The sequence below is a fragment of the Doryrhamphus excisus genome, linkage group LG21, assembly GCF_037039965.1.
Source record: "Doryrhamphus excisus strain RoL-2023G ecotype Guam linkage group LG21, RoL_Dexc_Guam_v1.1, whole genome shotgun sequence".
NCBI classification, from domain to species: Eukaryota; Metazoa; Chordata; class Actinopteri; order Syngnathiformes; family Syngnathidae; genus Doryrhamphus; species Doryrhamphus excisus.
The window spans coordinates 9,729,645-9,749,022 of record NC_136377.1 but is presented as its reverse complement, the minus strand read 5'-3'; the positions used below and the strand labels follow the sequence as shown (position 1 = coordinate 9,749,022).

The window sequence follows — 19,378 nt, the reverse complement described above, 5'->3', positions numbered from 1 at the left end:
TCAGAGATATGATTCATATTTGCTTTGTTTACCTTGTCTTTACCATTTTCCAGAGACCTCCTCAGGGAACACACTCACCATGTTCGTCAGGTACTCCAACACCTCTTTGAGAACCACCTTCTTGTCAAGGCAGAAATGTCAGTTCCACTTGGAACACATCTCCACATCTGTATCATTCCTGGGGTACATTGTGGGGAAGGACCAGCTGCGTGCCAACCCCGCCAAAATGAAGGTGGTGGTCGAGTGACCGTCTCCTATATCAGAGAAGCACTTACAGAGGTTCCTGGGGTTTGCTCATTTTTACAGGCACCTTATCTGCAACTAGAGTAGCAAGGCAGAACCTCTGCCAAGGGTCTCTGTAAGGTTCCCCTTAAACAGACCCCTGAGGCAGAGGAGCTTTAAAATCAGGCAGCTTTATTAAGCTTCATGTTTTAGAACTGAATCCTAATTGACAATTTGTTGTAGAGGTCAACGCCTCAAATACAGGAGTGGGAGCAGTCAACCAGAGACTCCACCCACGTGCGTTCTTCTCACGTCGCCTCACCCAAGCTGAGGGGAACAATGACATGAGCAATAGAGAGCTGCTGGCCATCGGGAGTGGAGGCATTGGTTTGAGGGTGCTAACCAGCCATTCATCATCATGACCGACCATAAGAACCTGGACTATATTAGGACCGTCCAGAGACTTAACCCATGACAAGCCAGGCGGGCACTGTTTTGGTCCACTTTTACATGAGCATTAATTACAGGACCGGCTCCCCACAACATCAAGCCGGACGCCCTGTTGAGGATCTTGTTCACGTGGAGGTGGACAGGGCACCAGACACAATCATACCTGTAGCCCAGGTGCTAGTAGCTCTCCAGTGGGAAGTGGAGAGAAGGGTGTCCGATGCCGTGCAGGAACAAGCCATACCAGAGGGGTGTCCCCCAGAAACGCTGTTCAATGGGGACACTCCTCCAAACTCTCTTGTCATCCAGTGCCTGACACACACGGATCGCCCTGGCCCAGAGGTTTTGGTGGCTCACTAGACATTGAGGAGTTTGTCTCAGCCTGTACTTTCTGTGCCAGAAGAAAGTCCTCCCACCGCCCTATGTCAGGTCTCCTCCAGCCGCTGCCGCTGCCCCCCCTCCACCTATGGTCCCATATCGCCCGGGATTTCGTCACTGGACTTCCGGTATGCTGCGGTACCACCGTTATTCTTACTATCGTAGAGCGCTTTTCCAAGATGGTTAACTTTGTGGCCCTGTCCAAGCTCCCATCATCGCTGGAAACTGCGCGACTACTGCAGACCCGTTTGTCGCCTACACGGCATTCCCATGGACATTGTGTCAGACAGAGGACCGCAGTTCACGTCACAAGTTTGGAAGGCATTATACGGGGCGCTGGGGGCATCGGGGAGCCTGTCGTCTTATATCACCCTCAGACCAATGGCTAGACAGAGCAGGCGAACCAGGACTAGGAGGCAGCCTTGCGCTTCAGTACCTTTCAGCATAGTCAGCCCACCTCCCCTGGTTCGAGTACGCCCATGACTCCTTGGAAAGCAAGGCTCCAGGCATGTCCCCTTTTAAGGCAGCATATTGTTCCTTCATTGTTTCCCATCCAGGAAAGGGAAGTGGCGATCACTGCCATTCACTGAATCCAGGCACATCTCTGGAGGTCTCGCCGAGTGTTGAGAGAAATAAAGTTGAAATGTGGAAAAATAATTCTGTCATCAATATTTATTTATTTTTTTTGGAATTCCCACACACTTCCTGCAATGATGCTGCAATGTTGCTCACCTTCTTCACCGGGCTTATAGATCATGAAAACCCAAAATGCAGTCTCTCAGAAAATTACAATATTACATAAGATCATGAAAAAATATAGATTTTAAACAGAAATCTCAGAATCCTGAAAAGTATGTTCATTTCCATGCACTCAATCCTTGGTTGGGCCTCCTTTTGCATGACTGACTGCATCAGACTATGGCGTGGCATGGACGCTATCAGCGTGTTCCACTGCTCAGCTGTAATGGAAGCCCAGGTTGCTTTGATAGCATCCGTCAGCTCATCTACATTTTGGGTTTGATGTCTCTCATCTTCCTCTTGACAATAATCCACACATTCTCTGAGGTTCAGATCAGGTGAGTTTGCTAGTCAATCAGGAATCACAGAAGAAATCATTAAGAAGGTCAGAGGTGAAATGGTCATATTAAAAAGATGGTTTGATAACAATAGATTGTCCTTGAACCTAAGTAAAACTAAAATCATGCTGTTTAGTAACAGCATCCTAGAAATATTTAAGCAATATTACAATGACCTGATTGTGCCAAATTTTATTAGCTGACAACAAACAAACTAATAACTAATGTGTGTGTGTGTGTTCACTTTGGTTTTGATGTAAAAAAAAAAAAGGCAGAACATTACCGGGTCAACTTCATCCCCTAATTCTGTGTATGTGATATTTCTCCAGACATCAAATGGAAAAATGTCAGCTTTTATTGGCTCGGCTCTAATGTGACCTCGGAAGGTGAAAACCTGCCAGCTCAACTGTGTCCTACACGGTACATTCTGTATCCGTGCACAAGTTTACTAGGTATACTTGCCCATTTCTATGTCAGTGCCATTCATGCAGAACATAAAAAAGTGGGGAAATGCTGACTTTCGTGGCCCTAGTAGGAGGTGTGAATGTGGCATGTTGACGTGCCATGGAAACAGGATGTTTGTAAACCATAATTCATTTTCCTTCTGATTGAAAGCTTTGCTCAAAAAGTGCTGACGTCTATGGTGTGTATGAGTGTGCATGAGTGTGTTTTGTCCATCATAGCATTGTGTGTTACGTTCTGAAGATGCAAGTCTAAGTACAACTGAGGAGAGCTTTATTTAATGAACGTCAAAAACATCCTTGTTGAAATGGACCAAATCCCTTTAGAGGAACTTTGGAATCTCCACATCGAGTACTTTGCATATTTGATATCGTAACATGTGGTGCATTAGGATATGTTATGTTATTTTACTACATTGTCTGAAAATAGCGTCCTAACAGGTGGTTATTTTCATGATTATTACATTCACCATGACTAAGATCAGCGTGTTGTAGTAGACAGCACACAGTGTGCGAGGCACAAGTGGCATCTGTGAAGCTGACGTTTACAGCAGAGTTTGAAGCAAAAGCAAACCCAGGAGCAAAACATTTCAGAAATGTCAACATGAAAAAAAGGGAGCATATGCAGCCAATACCTCCAAGATGGCGCCAACATACAGGGCCAACATATACAGCATGAATGACATTTGGCTTCTCTGAGATGCTGAGACATGAACGTGACTGCCAGAGGGTCAGTGACCATAATTTATTTCTGCCCAACAAACATTTCATGCAGTTTCATTTGTATTCATATTCATTTTTCGTTTTTACCGCCACACAAGGGATAACAAATAGGCTAGTGTACTACGTTACAAAATGGTAGCCGGAACTAGAAGTATGATGACTCACAAGACAGGTTATTATAGTTCGATGTGCATAACCAATTATTTTTTGAAACTGAAAAACATTTATGTTCTTACATTTTATTTCTATGCAAAGTTAATGCAGCCTTTCCTTCAAAGTTTTACCCTTTGTTGTAAAAGTCAGATTCATTCATTCAGCAGAGCATAAAAATGAACATCCAACTTTTCAAAAAGCAGAAAAAACGGCTTTTCCTCTGTAGGATGCCAGCGGCAAGCAGATGATCATTGATGATTCAGTACATTGAACAACACAGAAGCAACAGAACCAATGTTGGAATAGCGCTAAGGAAGTGAATAGTGCTGGTGAGTTGACACTAGCGTATTTGCTTTTGTAGACCATGCATCTATGGGAGGCTCCGCAATGAACAGACTAGAGGCGTCATTTGGTGCATTTATGGTACATACATAAAGACCCCGCCCCCCAGCACCTCATAAACACCTTACCCCAAATAAGGTGCCTGGTACTTGCTGCAGAATGAGCAACTCTATGAGGAAAACATCTTACACAGCAGCGCCCAAGTAAATTTAGACTCAACAGCATTTTGAAACATGTAAACACATTTCCCACCTTTGGTCTGCCCTGTCATCCCTCTTTCTTCTTGTGGGCGTGGTCTCCTGATAGATGATGCTGATAACGAGCGCTGACAAGCTGCTGAAGCATCACATCAAACCAAGCTAATACCTTGATATGGCCCGTGCTGGCATATGCAGCAGTACAAGTTGTGTTCTCAGCAGTTAACCTGACTCATATTGATGTCTGTCATGCAGGCACAGAGCCACCACACAATGGACATTGTTCTCCTTCTTTGACTCCCAAGACAGGAGCTCATCATGTCATCACTCCATCCTCATCCTGTGCATCATATGACCTTAGAAGACCCGTGAAAGGTTGCATTGAAATGCAGAGAAGGGCTCATTAATGTCAATGGCACCACAGCTGGGGCAGGGGCTCGGCCCTCATCGCTTCTATTTACAAAGGCAAGCTGGTTGGAAAACGAGCGGTGTGGAAAATTAGGATATTTCAAAATGTCCCACCTCAGCAACTCTTACCTTCTTGACAAAATGTGCAACAGCAGGTCATTTTAAGCTAAAGTATTTCTCAAAGTTAAAAGAAAAAAGAAAATAGTGGGCCAATTCAAGCCAGCAAACTTGACAACACAAAAATTTAATATTTAAATGTAAAAATTACAAAAATGTCATATGGGAATAAAATTGTCATCATACTCAGAAAAAAAGTTCATGATTTAAAAAATGGCATACTACAAAATGTTTTAAATGTGAATATATTTGCGGAATTAAAAATACTATGAGAGGGAAAAAAGTAGTAATATGAGAATAAAGTTAATAATTAATCCATATTATGACAAAAAGGTGGGTTTAAAAAAGTTACAAAAATTTTCAAAAAAGTTATAATATTACAAGAATAAAGTACCATAATTACAAAAATGTTATATTACAGGAATTAATATGTAACATTTCATTTTCTACCGCTTATCCTCACGAGGGACGCGGGGGTGCTGAAGCCTATCCCAGCTGTCTTCGGGCGAGAGGCGGGGTACACCCTGGACTGGTGGCCAGCCAATCCCAGGGCACATATAGACAAACAACCATTCCCACTCACATTCATACCTACAGTGAAGAAAATAAGTATTTGAACACCCTGCTATTTTGCTATTTCTCCCACTTAGAAATCATGGAGGGGTCTGAAATTTTCATCGTAGGTGCATGTCCACTGTGAGAGAGATAAACTAAAAAGAAAAATCCAGAAATCACAATGCATGATTTTTTAACAATTTATTTGTGTGATACAGCTGCTAATAAGTATTTGAACACCTGAGAAAATGAATGTTAATATTTGGTACAGTAGCCTTTGTTTGCTATTACAGAGGTCAAACGTTTCCTGTAGTTTTTCACCAGGTTTGCACACACTGCAGGAGGGATCTTGGCCCACTCCTCCACACAGATCTTCTCTAGATCAGTCAGGTTTCTGGGCTGTCGCTGAGAAACACGGAGTTTGAGCTCCCTCCAAAGATTTTCGATTGGGTTCAGGTCTGGAGACTGGCTGGGCCATGCTAGAACCTTGATATGCTTCTTACGGAGCCACTCCTTGGTTTTCCTGGCTGTGTGCTTCGGGTCGTTGTCGTGTTGGAAGACCCAGCCACGACCCATCTTCAATGCTCTGACAGAGGGAAGGAGGTTGTTCCCCAAAATCTCACAATACACGGCCCCAGTCATCCTCTCTTTAATGCAGTGCACTCGTCCTGTCCCATGTGCAGAAAAACACCCCCAAAGCATGATGCTACCACCCCCATGCTTCACAGTAGGGATGGTGTTCTTCGGATTGTACTCTTCATTCTTCTTCCTCCAAACACGCTTATTGGAATTATGACCAAAAAGTTCTATTTTGGTCTCATCTGACCATAAAACTTTCTCCCATGACTCCTCTGTATCATCCAAATGGTCATATGCAAACTTAAGACGGGCCTTGACATGTGCTGGTTTAAGCAGGGGAACCTTTCGTGCCATGCATGATTTCACATCATGACGTCTTAGTGTATTACCTACAGTAACCTTGGAAACGGTGGTCCCAGCTCTTTTCAGGTCATTGACCAAGTCCTGTCGTGTAGTTCTGGGCTGATTCCTCACCTTTCTTAGAATCATTGAGACCCCACGAGGTGATATCTTGCATGGGGCTCCACTCCGATTGAGATTGACCGTCATGTTTAGCTTCTTCCATTTTCTAATGATAGCTCCAACAGTGGACCTTTTTTCACCAAGCTGCTTGGTAATTGCTCCGTAGCCCTTTCCAGCCTTGTGGAGGTGTACAATTTTGTCTCTGGTGTCTTTGGACAGCTCTTTGGTCTTCGCCATGTTACAAGTTAAAGTCTTACTGATTGTATGGGGTGGACAGGTGTCTTTATGCAGCTAACGACCTCAAACAGGTGCATCTGATTCAGGATGATACATGGAGTGCAGGTGGACTTCTAATGGGCAGACTAACAGGTCTTTCAGGGTCAGAATTCTAGATGATACACAGGTGTTCAAATACTTATTTGCAGCTGTATCACACAAATAAATTGTTAAAAAATCATGCATTGTGATTTCTGGATTTTTCTTTTTAGTTTATCTCTCTCACAGTGGACATGCACCTACGATGAAAATTTCAGACCCCTCCATGATTTCTAAGTGGGAGAAATAGCAAAATAGCAGGGTGTTCAAATACTTATTTTCTTCACTGTATGGACAATTTGGAGTGGCCAATTAACCTAGCATGTTTTTGGAATGTGGGAGGAAACCGGAGTACCCAGGGAGAACATGCAAACTCCACACAGAGTGGAATTGAACTCGGGTCTCCTAGCTGTGAGGCCTACAAGCTAACCACTCTACATTTCTATGCTGACAGGCTTGTATCTTACCTTCTGGGTAGATGATGTCTGTGCAGGCGGTGATTAATGCTGTGCTGTGCAGAGACAAAAAATACTCTTGTAGCAAGTCGCAAAGAATCTTCCAGAAAAAGCAGGTGCATACATTTTTGTGTAATCTCCTAAACTCCTTAGACCAGCAGCTGTCAGGTGACACCTGATGAGTCCCCCTCACATTCTTTCCACCTGAACTCCCATTCCTCACATTATTACCTCCATCAATCCATGCATCCATCCATGAAACATGCTCCATGACAGGCCAATCTTGTGTGTGTTGACAGCCATGAGAATGAAGAAGACTGGTGCTGGCATCTGAAAATTGTTGACAGTCAATTTGACTTATTTTAAAGACGATTTACTGTACACTCACCTGAATAAACAGGTAACTAGTGTTTCAAGGTATACACATCTATTGCATTGACATTATATATAAGAATACTCTACGAGTGGGGGGGCCTTAGCTTTTCAAGAACAATTTCGTTGAATAGCTTTGCCTCAGCCTATTTTTGTGTCATACTCATTTTGGACCAGCTGAGGGCAGCAGAAAGGCTGGCAGCGATCCGAAGCAAGTTGGGTTGAACAATAAAGCCGTTTGTTATGAGAGAAGAAGAATGCTGCCTTAGAGTGCAATTTGAAATACGAGGACTTACTTTCGAGCACGCGATGTCGCACAATTGGAAAAATATTGTATCGTTAAATATACAATATTAGTAATATATGTACATGTGTGTAAACAAATCGAAGAATTAAGTAGCTGATATTTTGCTTACATTCAACAACAGCCTTTCCTGGTCATCATCAGTAACTGTCTGATTGTTCATGAAGGCAGCAGCAAAGGGTCGAAAAGCATCCTGGCAACACTGCTGTCACAAAGCTAATACTCCAAACGCTTAGCTTTGCTCTTCGCTTCGACATTTTGCCAATATGCGCTTGAATACTCGTTTCAACATCATTCGGAGTTGTGTCTGGTGCAATTGAGGGGATTTTAAAGGGTTCATCATGGTGTTCTTTAACGAACCCAGCTAGCCTAGCCTAGCTTAGCCTAGCTAGCTCACTCTTTCTTCGTAGAGCGAAGCAAATCCTAGTTGTTGTTAGCATCAAGCTACGCTGACCGGGGCCCATTATGGCGATTGTGTCTGGTTCCTGTGCCAGGGTAAACGGCTCCAGGAACGGGCCCTCGGTCTCCGCCGCGAACCCGTCCGGCTCCGTGAGTCAGTCCCAACCCATGATAGCTGTGTGGGAATGGCAGGACGACCAGGGCCACTGGCGGCCTTACAGCGGCCAAGTGAGCGCCTACATCGAACGGTGCCTGTCACCGCGAGGACACAGAGGCGGCGCGCCCGGCACCACAACCATCTGCCTCGGACAATCAGACCCCAGCCTGTCGCCTTATCTCATCGACGTGCCGAGTTTGAAACAGTTCAGGCAAGACACAGGTGAGTTTAAATGTACCTTAATATGAGTCTTTTTTGTGCTTTGAGATGTGAAGGCCTGTCAAACAAGGTAGTTCGCATGTTGTTGTCATCCGAATGGTTACACACCTGCTCTTGTGGATTAATTAGCAAGCCGGAAGTGTCTTTCATTAAAGCCATTCAAAAATGCCTTCAAGTTTAAATAGTTCCAGTTACTACCCCAAATACCTAAAAATGCATGTCATTTTTTGTGTTCTTAGGAAAGACGCGATCAGTCCGCCGCTCCCTGTTTGCCCAGTCCTCAGGCCTAGGCAGTGGCGTCTATTGGGAATGGGCTAATGACGAAGGCGCATGGACCCCGTACGAAACCCGCACCTCCATCCTCCTGGAGCACAGCTACCAGGCCCGACAAGGCACAGCTGACTTGGGCCCGCATGGCTACAACTACATTGTGGATCTCACTTCGCTCACCCAAGTAAACAAATCATCAGGCTTCAGGCGGCAGGTGCGGCGGCAGTGCAACTTGCCCTACCCGCTGGCCTCCTTCGGACCCCCAGCCATACCCTCGGGCCCCACCGCCGTCCCCTCAGCCAGTCTGGCTTGCTCCTGCCAACAGTGTCTGAGCCACAGCGGCACAGGGCCCATGCCGAGCCGTACACGGCATTCTTTTTCATCGGGCAGCCTGAACCGGCCCAATCTTCAGGGACCAGGCAGGGCAACGGCCGCTCACCCAACCTCGGTATACTCACCCTACCCCCGCAGGCCCCTTTCTGTTGGGGGGATGTCTTGGGGGACTCCCTGGCCTCCACCCCCATCTGCTAGCCAGCTAGCCACACCCCTTCTAGGCAGCTCTTCCAGTCACAATGGCTTAAGGTTGGTCTCTTTACACCTTTGTTAGACTGAGTTACCATTTCCTCATTTCATGTCCACTTGTTAATTTACACAACAGAGCACCGGGCATTTATTAGTGCTAACACCTGCAGGTCTGCTCAAACTTTTGGAGGTGCATGTAGTGATTGTTTTTTATTACTTAATATAGTTTTGTAATTTCCCACAAATAACACAATAATTTCCCCTGTTAATGAACGCCCATTCAAGGTGTTCCATGAACAGATGGGATTGGTGTCACGGTGTAAGCTTTAGCCTGCTTCCTCAATATGACACTTCCTCGGTATGACACTTCATTCACATAACAAGTACGTAAGATTCATTCAGGGACATTCACTCCGAACATCACAACAACTTTATTATGCATGTCCTTGTGGTATAAATAACTAATTGCAACCCCTCATTGCTCATGACAACACAGCTAAAATGTGATTCAAATGGAAGGAACAAAATGTTTTTTTGTTTTTTTTTAAAACCCAAACAGAACTTTTTTAAATTAAAATTTTTGTGACATTTCAAATAACTTAGACTGAGTGTTTTGGGTTTAAATATAAAATAATGAAATAAATTGTCCAAAGTATCTTTATACAATTTTAAATATCAGGATAAAATTCCAAATCAACAAACTAAAATTGTAAAATTTGAATCGTTAGCAACAGCCTGAATATGACAAATGCAACTCAAGTTTAAAGTTTTTGACTAAAAAAATGAACTTATCCTCATGTTCTGAGAAAGCACAGATATGGTTGCAGTGAAAATATCTCCAGGTGTGGAGAAAAACTGCTCACTAGAAACAGAGGTAGCTGGTATACGCTTTTGTAACACTTTGCTAGTTTTTCCACTGTGGGTATGTGGCCTCATTGCCTTTCCACCAAAGAAGAGGACCAGCTTCAGGGAGAAGGCACCCTGAAGCTCTGTACTTACTGACATGCTCCAACAGGGTTAGAGGGTTTACTACTTCCCACCTGTCTCTGGAAAAGTGTTCAGTCATTACCCCGGGCTCGCACTGAATCCATCGCAGCTCTGTTGTGGCCGCTGGAAGCATTCCGCAAGATTGAAATCCCTTTCGGCTCACAGTAGCTCAGGGTGTGGACGTACGGCCAAACACTAACTACTGGGGTCAGTGTGAGTGGCACACTCACAAGCCGGACTGGATCAGAACCAGCGCCACAACGGATTCAGTGTGAGCCTGGGGTTACAAACTTCTTAGAGGTGATATGGTGGATGATGTCTGTGGAGATAAGGAAGATCCAGCAGTTCCTCAATCTGCAAAACAAAAAAGGGTATTAGATCATAATAGTATTCTTCTGTGGTTGTCATCATTTCTGTCATGAGGTTATTTTCTGTCTCTCTTCATCTTATTTGTGAGGAAAGTCTTATTTATTTGTGCTTGATTAAGTACTAAGTACTCACATTATTTTTTCAATTATCAATCAAATCCGTCAAAGTTGTCATCCTGTGTGTCTGACTTGAACAGCTGAGCTAGATCCATGAAACACACAAGGTTCCATTTCATTACTGTCAGAGTCCGTTTCTGTGCAGTATCGTTTTGCTGCAGTAGGAACGGAAGATGGGCAGCTTTTCACTGTAATCCCGCTGCTGTGTTGCTGCGCCACCGTAGTCCTTGTGCAGATAGAGAGATGGCACCCAGGGCTCTACATTAAAAACCAAAATAACTTGCCCATAGGGAATCCTTAAGGTGAGAACTACTTGCCCGAACTTGCCCCATGTAAAATGAAAAGACTGCCATAATGATATCATGTAATTTTTTGTGGCATCACATGAGAATCTCAAATAAATAAAATAATAAAATAAATAATACCTTACACCTCGTAGTAAGCAGTGATATTTATAAGTTGTGCACCACAATGAAACATTATTGAATAGACACATTTGTGTACTAGTAAAGTGTTTTTAATCCCAAAAAAAAATGCTCAATGGTCAAACAATAATTTGTGAAGCAAAGGTGCGAAAAATCCACAGAGAAATGGAACCGCTAGATTTTGTAGCTTGTGCAAAATCAGCACTTGGTATTGGATCTAATCGGTGGTGTTTCATTGTGACCACTTCAAATTGTCACAGCAATGTGATTCACTCAACTGTGCCATCGTTTGATTTGCTGCCGCTAATAAAATACTTGTTTAGGAGGCACTGGTTCATCACTTTTTGCTGTTTCCTTCAGAATTAGACGATGTTGGCAGCGACGCCATGATTGATGTTTTCGTAGTCAAACGATCGCTGATTGGTTGATCGCGAACAACGGGTGTGGGTACAACGCGGACTGTGGATTACGGACCGTGGTCTAAATAAACGATTCTGATTGGTCCATTGCAAGGATTGCTTTCCAAATTACCACCGGAATTACGCAGTCAGTGTTTTACCAACACCCAACAAGAACTGCTTTAAAAAAAAAACTCTTGGCAGTATGGCATGCCAAAGTACACTTGCCCGACGGGAATATCACTGATTAGATTTACTTGCCCAAATTTTGTTTTAACTTGCCCCGGGCCATCGGTACATCGTTATTGTCGAGCCCTGGCACCGTTTCATGAACCAAAAGCACCAAGACGGACCTCCTTGAAAATGTTACATTTTCATTTTTTCTGCTAGCGTTACTGCCCTTAGTCGAATGGTGACTGTAGAGATGCTTCTCCCAGCTGTCCTTGGTTGGTCTTCCAATGTGGGCCACCTGGACTTGTTTTCATGGAAACTCAGCTGTGTCTTCTTGACCTGTTGGAGCTCATTTTCCAGCTTCCTGAACTCGTCAACCATGGATGAATTGATTTTAAATTCTCTTGTGGCTGCCCGATTCCCACGTTGTTCCGCGTAGCTGAAAGCCTTCAATTTAAACTGTGCATCTTTGCCATTTTCAGGGTGGCCAAAACAATGTGTGCTTTGGCCAGAGTTGCTTGCTTAGAAGTTGTTTAAATGCTGAAGTTATCGATGTTGATACTACAACTGGTTTTCTTTCTCATAGATGTAATGTAACTACCGGAGGACGCCTTTGAAGTGCTAGATGTGTTTCCTGCAGCATACCATACTCGGGTATGGTATGCCGTGTAACAACGTCAACACACAACTTTGGATTTATCCATTTTAACAGGGAAGCCAAAGTGTTCCCACCAGGAGACCGTAGTGAGTTGGGCGGGTCTTCCAGCTCAGGCTTCTCGCTTGCATTTGCCATGATGCCATTTGTCATGCCTGCGAGATGCTTGCGTTCCTTCCCCTCAGTCAGTAACGTCTGACACTCAGAGGTGCAGAGCACTTGGGTCACTATTAATAAATGTAATGGCAATCGATTAAAATTTGTAATCATTTGACAGCCCTAATAACGCATTAACATGTGCATTTACACACACTGTAATTTTCTGCCAGCAGTCCCTCCATGCTCTATTGGCAGTGCTGATCTTTTTTGTTCACTTCAATAGTCATTGCTCACGTCCTGTATTCCAAATGTAGTCTTTGCTAAAATACATAGGAAAATTATATGGTAATATGATAAGACAGTTAATCATGGTTGATTCATTTGAAAACCGTGATTAAAAATGGTAAGAATTTGTCAGCCCAAGTTTTTATAGGGTATTTAAACTCTACACTCCTACAACTCCAAACTTCGTCTTTGATTTGGGCCAGGTGCGCCTAATTGGTCTCCTTGCTGATCACCAAGCTAATTAATAAGGCAATGTTAAGTATTTTAAAATCAAAACAATAACTTTTAATTGTATTATTAACTGACTTGTGTTTTATTTCCCGGCAGCGTTCCTTCCGTCCCAGTGCAGATGAATGGGTCCACTAGCGTCAGCTCAGCCCTCGCAGGTAAACCACTCACCTGTCTTCTCACTCCACGATGCAGCAGCTTTCAAGAATCAGGATGAGCAGGATTTGGTGTTTGTGTGCCACTTCTATCTTCTGCTTTGGTTTTCTTGTGTCAGTAGACAGGCTTTTGAGCTGTAAAAACATGCTATGATGTCTTCGTCACATGTAATTAACATGCCTCCAATTTGTCTACGACAAAACACCTGTTTTATGGCTGATGATGATAGGATCCGCAAACACATGGGGCTCTATTTTCGTAGACCGGGCGCCAACGGGGTGTGGCCAGCGCGCTTAGCAATTTTCATGAGCGCTGCACAGCAAGTGGCAAAGAGGAATCAGAGAAGGCGTGAGAGGGTTTAACACAGCTGAGTGTAATCTTACTCCATCTTTTCAGATCACGTTACAAATAGGGATTAAAACGGCGAAATATGAGCAATCACAGGTCAATTCTGACTGACTTACATTTATTCAACAAGCGTCTCCATTTTTCTCTTTTTGTTCTCTTCAAATGATATTCATGAGATATATGCCAAATATATGCTCAGAAAGGAATCCCGTGGCCGTTAGTGGTTGGCTGAGAGATGAGAATTCATTAGTTGGAATCATACTTTCAGCTGCCGTCAGGTTGAGTTCTCATTATGCATGACATCTTTGATGGGACAATGAATACAAAAACATCCATGCTGGTTCAGACAGTTACATTAAATAGTGGTTGCTGTCATTGTTTATTGCATTGAAATAACTTGAGGTTTTGGTGACGTGTGTGCACTGTGCCCATCAGCCAATTTACCATTGGGCAGGGGGCGCTTCGCCTGTTCAGACAATTGACCTGGTCAGAGCTGCCGTGCACCTTTGGCGCACTGTTTTGTCATGAAACCTTCACTGCATCAAGCTGACAATGTGGTGCGCTGGTGCGCCCATCTCAATGCAGCCCAGTCTACCAGATGATCAAATAACCAAAGCACAGGGTGTACCACGCTCTGCCACCTGGCACTGCGCCACGAAATTAGAGCCCATGTTCTCGATTGATTGCATTTAATTTGTTTGGAATATCGATCAGGCCAGATGAGTTAAATGTGCATACTGGACAAAGTGACCAAAAGAGGTATTTGACAGGTCCTCTACAACTTCCATCACCACGTATCTGGTGGTGATGACATCACAGGCAGACTTTCGAGTAACGTTTCATGTCTTTATCATTTAAAGTGCTAAAAAAAACATCCATATAAAGCTTGCTGTGCTTCAATCAATGCTTTATTTCCTAGCATCAGCTCAAGAGAAAAAATACAACTTCTACTAAGAAAGGGGAAATAAATGTTAACAAATTCATTCATTTATGACCGCTTATCCCCACGGGGTCGCGGGAGTGCTGGAGCCTATCCCAGCTGTCTTAGACTGGTGGCCAGCCAATCACAGGGCACATATAGACAAACAACCATTCACACTCACATTCATACCTATGGACAATTTGGAGTGGCCAATTAACCTAGCATGTTTTTGGAATGTGGGAGGAAACTGGAGTACCCGGAGAAAACCCACACATGCACGGGGAGAACATGCAAACTCCACACACAGATGCCTGAGGGTGGAATCAAACTCGGGTCTCTTAGCTGTGAGGGCTGCGGCTAACCACTCGGCTGTGCAGTCCTATTGAACAAACAAAAAGTAAAAATATTTTTTTTGGTAATTGCTTCACCTGATTACCAGAATGAAATGATTCTAATAATACTTTTCTGCTGCACCACGAGAAGAAATGAAAAGGATGTATTGAAAGTAGTTTTTGTTGTTATGCTCGCAGTGAGTGGCTGCTCCATCTTAGCCTTTTTTCATTTCTTCCTTTCTGCTCTTGATGGCTCTGAACCCTACCCCACCCCCTCCCCGCTTTGCCCTCCCCTGCCTCAAACCCCTGACCTGTTCCAGGCATGGCCTCCATTTTGATGTCAGCAGTGGGACTTGGCGTGCACTTCGCCACTACCACCCCCCTCCCGCAGCCTCCTCCGCCACCACAGCCACCACTACCGCCACCGCATCAGCATCCACCGCTGCTACAACAGCAGCATTCGCAGCAATTCTCTCTCCCACCTCTTCCTGTCCCGTTCCCCCCCGCCAGCAGGCCCAGCAAGCCCCCCAGCAGCAGCAGCAGTTCAGTTAGGAGAGCCAAGAGACAGCACAGGAGAGGTAGATACCATCCATTCCTGGGAGACCATCCCATTGCCTCGTGTGTTTCATGTCCCCACCATGTTGCTTTTTGCTGCGCTCATCCTTTCATCAATTTTCTATAGACAGGCCGGGTGGGAGCTCGAACATGTCAGAGTTGACTCTTTGTAGCTCAATTTGACCACAAATTAGATAAATGTACAAACAGGTGTTTTTTTAAATTCAAGCCATCCCAGAAGAGCAGTGGGCGGCAACCCTGGAGTGCCCCGGGGACCAAAATCCTGATCTGACTGGAAATCCGAAATCTGAGTGCCAAGTCATGCAGAGCGCTAGCCTCAAACGGGGAGGCAGCATTTCTCCCCTCTCCTCCGCCGTACCACCCGCCCCTGTAAAAGGGAAGGGCGGCTGGAGGAAGCATTGTCTGTGTTTGAAGATCCAGTCCAGCTCTCCAATGTGTCACCTGAATGCATCACCACTTCCCTCCATTTGTGTTCCAATCTCTGCATGTTTGTTGTCCTCGCCTGCCGCCCTGCCCCCAACTTGTTGTGTGTATGCAACTTTAAGGTTCCTGTAGGCGGACACGAGGCAGAAAAGAATGATGATGTTGAAATGAAGGATCCAAGAAGAGCCAGCGTTGTCGGACTAGTGTGGCTTTCCAAATAATCTCTTTGCTATTTCCTGTTGCAGCAAACAGCCAGAGAGCTGAAGAGGTGATCCAGCGCTACATGGAGGTGGTGCCCGGCGTGCCAGATGAGGTAACGCTCACTTTTAACCACATCACACAACCCAACAACACTGACTTTCACACAGAAAGCTGACATTTCCATTGGCGTCTGTAGAAAGCTTGCATTTCAGGGGGAAAAGTTGAAGGTGAAAGAAAATGTTGCTTTGTCTTTCCTTCAACACGGAAACTGCTATCAACAAAAGAGCTGGCAGTTTTCCACCTGCGTTATGTCACACAGCATCAGATCATGGGTTTCGGTACTAAAGTCACACAGGGAAGCCATACGAGTGCCAGAAGAGCGGAGGTTTATATGCACATATGTGAACTTAATGCTTCTTTATGTTCATGTTGGCTATGTTTGCTTTTCATTTTTCACAAACATGGAAACAACTCAAAAAAGCCTTCATATTTCAATTTTTTTATGAATTCCAAGTTGGCCTACAATTGCACTTTAATTCTGTTGTTGAAAAAGATGACAACTTTTGTAAAGTTTAAAAGCTGTGCATTTTTCTTTACTGGAAGAGGAGACAAAATGACTCTTTTGATGCTAAAGGTCTCAGCCGTCCATTTGTCTCCGATGGTAGGACTGCATTATCTGCATGGATCAGTTGTCCAATCCATCCGGCTACGAGACCCCAGCGCCGGCCGAGGAGGGGGCCCAGAGCATTCTGCCTGACTCTGTGGGCAAATTCATCAAGTGTGGACACACCCTGCATATGCTCTGCATGCTGGCCATGTACAACAATGGCACCAAGGTACCCATGGAAGCCAGAACCCGTTATGAAGCTCCAGCTTGGTCCAATCACTCTTTGTCTTTGTGTGCGTGTCCTCCCTCAGGACGGCAGCCTACAGTGCCCGTCCTGTAAGACCATCTATGGCGAGAAGACGGGCACGCAGCCTTTAAAAGGCAAGATGGAAATTTACAGCATCGCCCAGGCGCTGCCAGGACACCCAGACTGCGGTACCATCCAGATCATCTACAGCATCCCATCTGGAATACAGGTACTGGGCTAGACCAGGAATCATCTCTTTTGATAAGAACCACAATCTGGTATCATCACCATGTCCTGGTTGTGCAGGGTCCAGAGCATCCCAACCCGGGGCAGCCATTTACGTGTCGGGGATTCCCTCGGTTCTGCTTCCTGCCAGACAGTGATAAAGGCAGGAAGGTAAACACTCGCTCCACCCTGCAGCCAAGGTGTTCATGCCCGTCATGGCAGCAAGGCTTTCTTTTCTGTAGTGGTTGGTCGTGTTTTTTGCTGTTCCTAACACACGGGACGGGGCCTTTGTCACCAAAGGTGCTGGAACTGCTGAAGGTTGCGTGGATGCGGCGCCTCATCTTCACGGTGGGGACGTCGAGCACGACTGGGGAGCCTGACACGGTAGTGTGGAACGGAATCCACCACAAGACCGAGATGATGTCCAACCTGTCGGGCCATGGCTTCCCGGACCCCAACTATCTGGACAACGTTCTGTCTGAGCTGGCCTCTCAGGGCATCACCGAGGACTGCCTGAAAGCCCCCGGCCCAGGCTGCAGCAGCTAGGCCAACACTTCCACTCCTGTGCCATGAAAGGGGGCTTCATGAATGAAAAGGCTTTCTGTGACAAGATGGCGCTGGATACATTCCTGCTTGTATTCCAGGAGCAGCTAGTGCCAATCATCTATTTGATTTTTTTTCCATTTTTTTGTCCATCACAGGCTTCGTCCGCATCCCCTGCCCTCTGACTCAGTCACCATGGCGACAGTACGGGGATACAAATCTCATTAAGCACTTTAGTTGTGACATCTACCTGCCGTGTTTTCCAGTAAAGGGAAGTCGACTTCAATTGGTTATGCAATAAAAAAAAAGCGTAGCAAAGCAACGTCTAATGTTAATGAGAAGCGGCAATACTTTGTGTCAAGTCATTGAAATGTAGAAAATGAATAGTCAGGAAGAGAAAAGTACCCGCATATAGTCTAACCTGGATGAGGAGGTTTCTCATGAAGGCACAAGGTCAAACTATGCTGTGATTTAAAGAAAAGTTCCAGCAAGTTCTACATCGTGACAATCAACCTCCTGTACTCACATGAGTTCTTTCTCTGCTCTCTGTACCGCAGCACTAACACTGAGAAGCCTGCAATAAAAGCATTCATGTCAAAGCACTCCATTTGTTTGATTTCACGTTCACATGAGGAAAGAAGGCCAACAATACAAGGCAACATTTTTTATTGTTGAAAAGGCCTAATTGGCATTAAGGTACAGCATCTTTAAATGGGGGTTAGTTGTCTCATTTGATGTGATACATTCTTTTTTTGTTGTTGTTAAATGACATATACATGTTAATATGGCGCTAACATACAAAGGCTGCGTATACTGTAGCCTCCCAACACTTGCTTGTGAGCAACTTTCATATAGTGGATGTAGAAAGCAAGTCCAGTACAAAGTTTTTCCTTCTGTAAAAAAGGAGCAAGTAAAACATCTTTCTAAAAATGAAGTGACCTATGTAACCTGTAGGAATGCACTGTAAGGAAAAAATATCTTAAGGGATCTTTTGTGATTTGATGTGTGTCAAAATTCTATTTTCTTGATCAATAGTTTGTGTACAGTAATTTAAGTCGGTCCTGGGAGCGACCGCATTTCACATTGTTTTATGATGTACACAAACAGAAAAAAACTAGTTAATACTAAAATATGTATTCACAAATGACGTGACACATAACCTGTCTATATACAGTAAATTTCCAAAGAAAAAGAGGACATTTTTTTTTAAATAAATAAACCTTAAGGTTGGGAGTCAAAATGGCCCTAATGAATATATTGTATTCTTTACCATTAGCTTATGTACTATGACAATACACAATTTACCTGGTTAGGCACCCAAAATTCAAATTTCATATTGCAATATTATTGATTTACTGTTTCTTGCAGGGGCGCTCCAAATCTGTCAGCCTAAAAATCTAAAAATCACTTACTTTCTATTTCCACTGTATGTGTGACTCACAGGCGTCCCCTAGCAACAAGCATCAAAAGGTGTGAGTGTTATGATCACTTTCCCACACTTTTTTTTTTTTTTACATCCCTGCACATAATGTCATACTTCAATAAATATAATAAATAAAAAGTACAAACATTTGAGTATGATGGATGGTAATTGTTTCAGTAATACATTTTGTGGGGCATATTTTGTTAACGCTTCAGCTAAGTTAGAAAAAACAACAACAAAAATTATTACCATCCGCAATGCAATCGGCCGCCTTGTAACAAACCTTCACCACCAATTGTCCACCTGGAGATTGTTCTCAACGCAGTGACAGGAGTCCATCTCTTGGGCCCAACATTCGTCTGTGAAGTTCAGTAGTTGACTTTGCCAGGAACTTGCATGTTGACGCCGCTGTAGTCCACCATGTACATGGGCCACTGCTGCAGACAATGGCAGCACCAAGCCATGAGGAACTGGCTTATTTCTTGGACTAAAACTTCCACAATTTACTG

At 44.3% G+C, this 19,378-nt stretch overlaps 2 protein-coding genes and 1 long non-coding RNA gene across 7 annotated transcripts in view; 1 reads left to right on the top strand and 2 right to left on the bottom strand.

Annotated features, from left to right (window-relative positions):
• Positions 1-1,874: 1,874 nt before the first annotated feature.
• Positions 1,875-8,456, bottom strand: LOC144894602 (uncharacterized). Its single transcript, XR_013625239.1, has 4 exons — positions 8,361-8,456; positions 7,122-7,220; positions 6,903-6,946; positions 1,875-2,132 (listed from the first exon to the last, which is right to left on the bottom strand). It is a non-coding gene; the product is annotated as an uncharacterized LOC144894602 (long non-coding RNA).
• On the top strand, positions 7,576-18,045 carry dtx2 (deltex 2, E3 ubiquitin ligase). 2 transcript variants are annotated; one of them, XM_058088323.2, is made up of 9 exons: positions 7,576-8,344; positions 8,581-9,193; positions 12,966-13,024; positions 14,945-15,202; positions 15,869-15,936; positions 16,490-16,660; positions 16,743-16,907; positions 16,985-17,074; positions 17,204-18,045. In XM_058088323.2, exons 1-9 carry the CDS (start codon positions 8,032-8,034, stop codon positions 17,447-17,449), a joined length of 1,983 nt encoding a protein of 660 aa, XP_057944306.2. In that variant the 5' UTR covers positions 7,576-8,031; the 3' UTR covers positions 17,450-18,045. The 2 variants fall into 2 exon arrangements, with proteins under 2 accessions (XP_057944306.2, XP_057944307.2); XM_058088324.2 differs by lacking the exon at positions 14,945-15,202 and having other exon boundaries at positions 7,638-8,344.
• gtf2ird1 (GTF2I repeat domain containing 1) overlaps positions 17,544-19,378 on the bottom strand; it is a 35,602-nt gene continuing 33,767 nt past the window's right edge. For 2 of the 4 annotated variants that reach the window (XM_078787984.1, XM_058088318.2), the window contains exon 27: positions 17,545-19,306. In XM_078787984.1, the coding sequence (XP_078644110.1) occupies positions 19,238-19,306 (69 nt within the window). In that variant the 3' untranslated portion in view covers positions 17,545-19,237. Of the gene's footprint in view, positions 19,307-19,378 lie in introns of all 4 variants that reach the window. The other 2 variants (XM_058088319.2, XM_078787983.1) reach the window with 2 other exon arrangements.

Bases quoted from the DNA above. Each gene is read 5' to 3' on its own strand.
- dtx2 (XM_058088323.2), top strand. From the start codon at position 8,032: ATGGCGATTGTGTCTGGTTCCTGTGCCAGGGTAAACGGCTCCAGGAAC. The intron at 15,937-16,489 runs GTAACGCTCACT...CTCCGATGGTAG, and splicing joins TGCCCGGCGTGCCAGATGAG to GACTGCATTATCTGCATGGA. The intron at 16,661-16,742 runs GTACCCATGGAA...GTCCTCCCTCAG, and splicing joins TGTACAACAATGGCACCAAG to GACGGCAGCCTACAGTGCCC.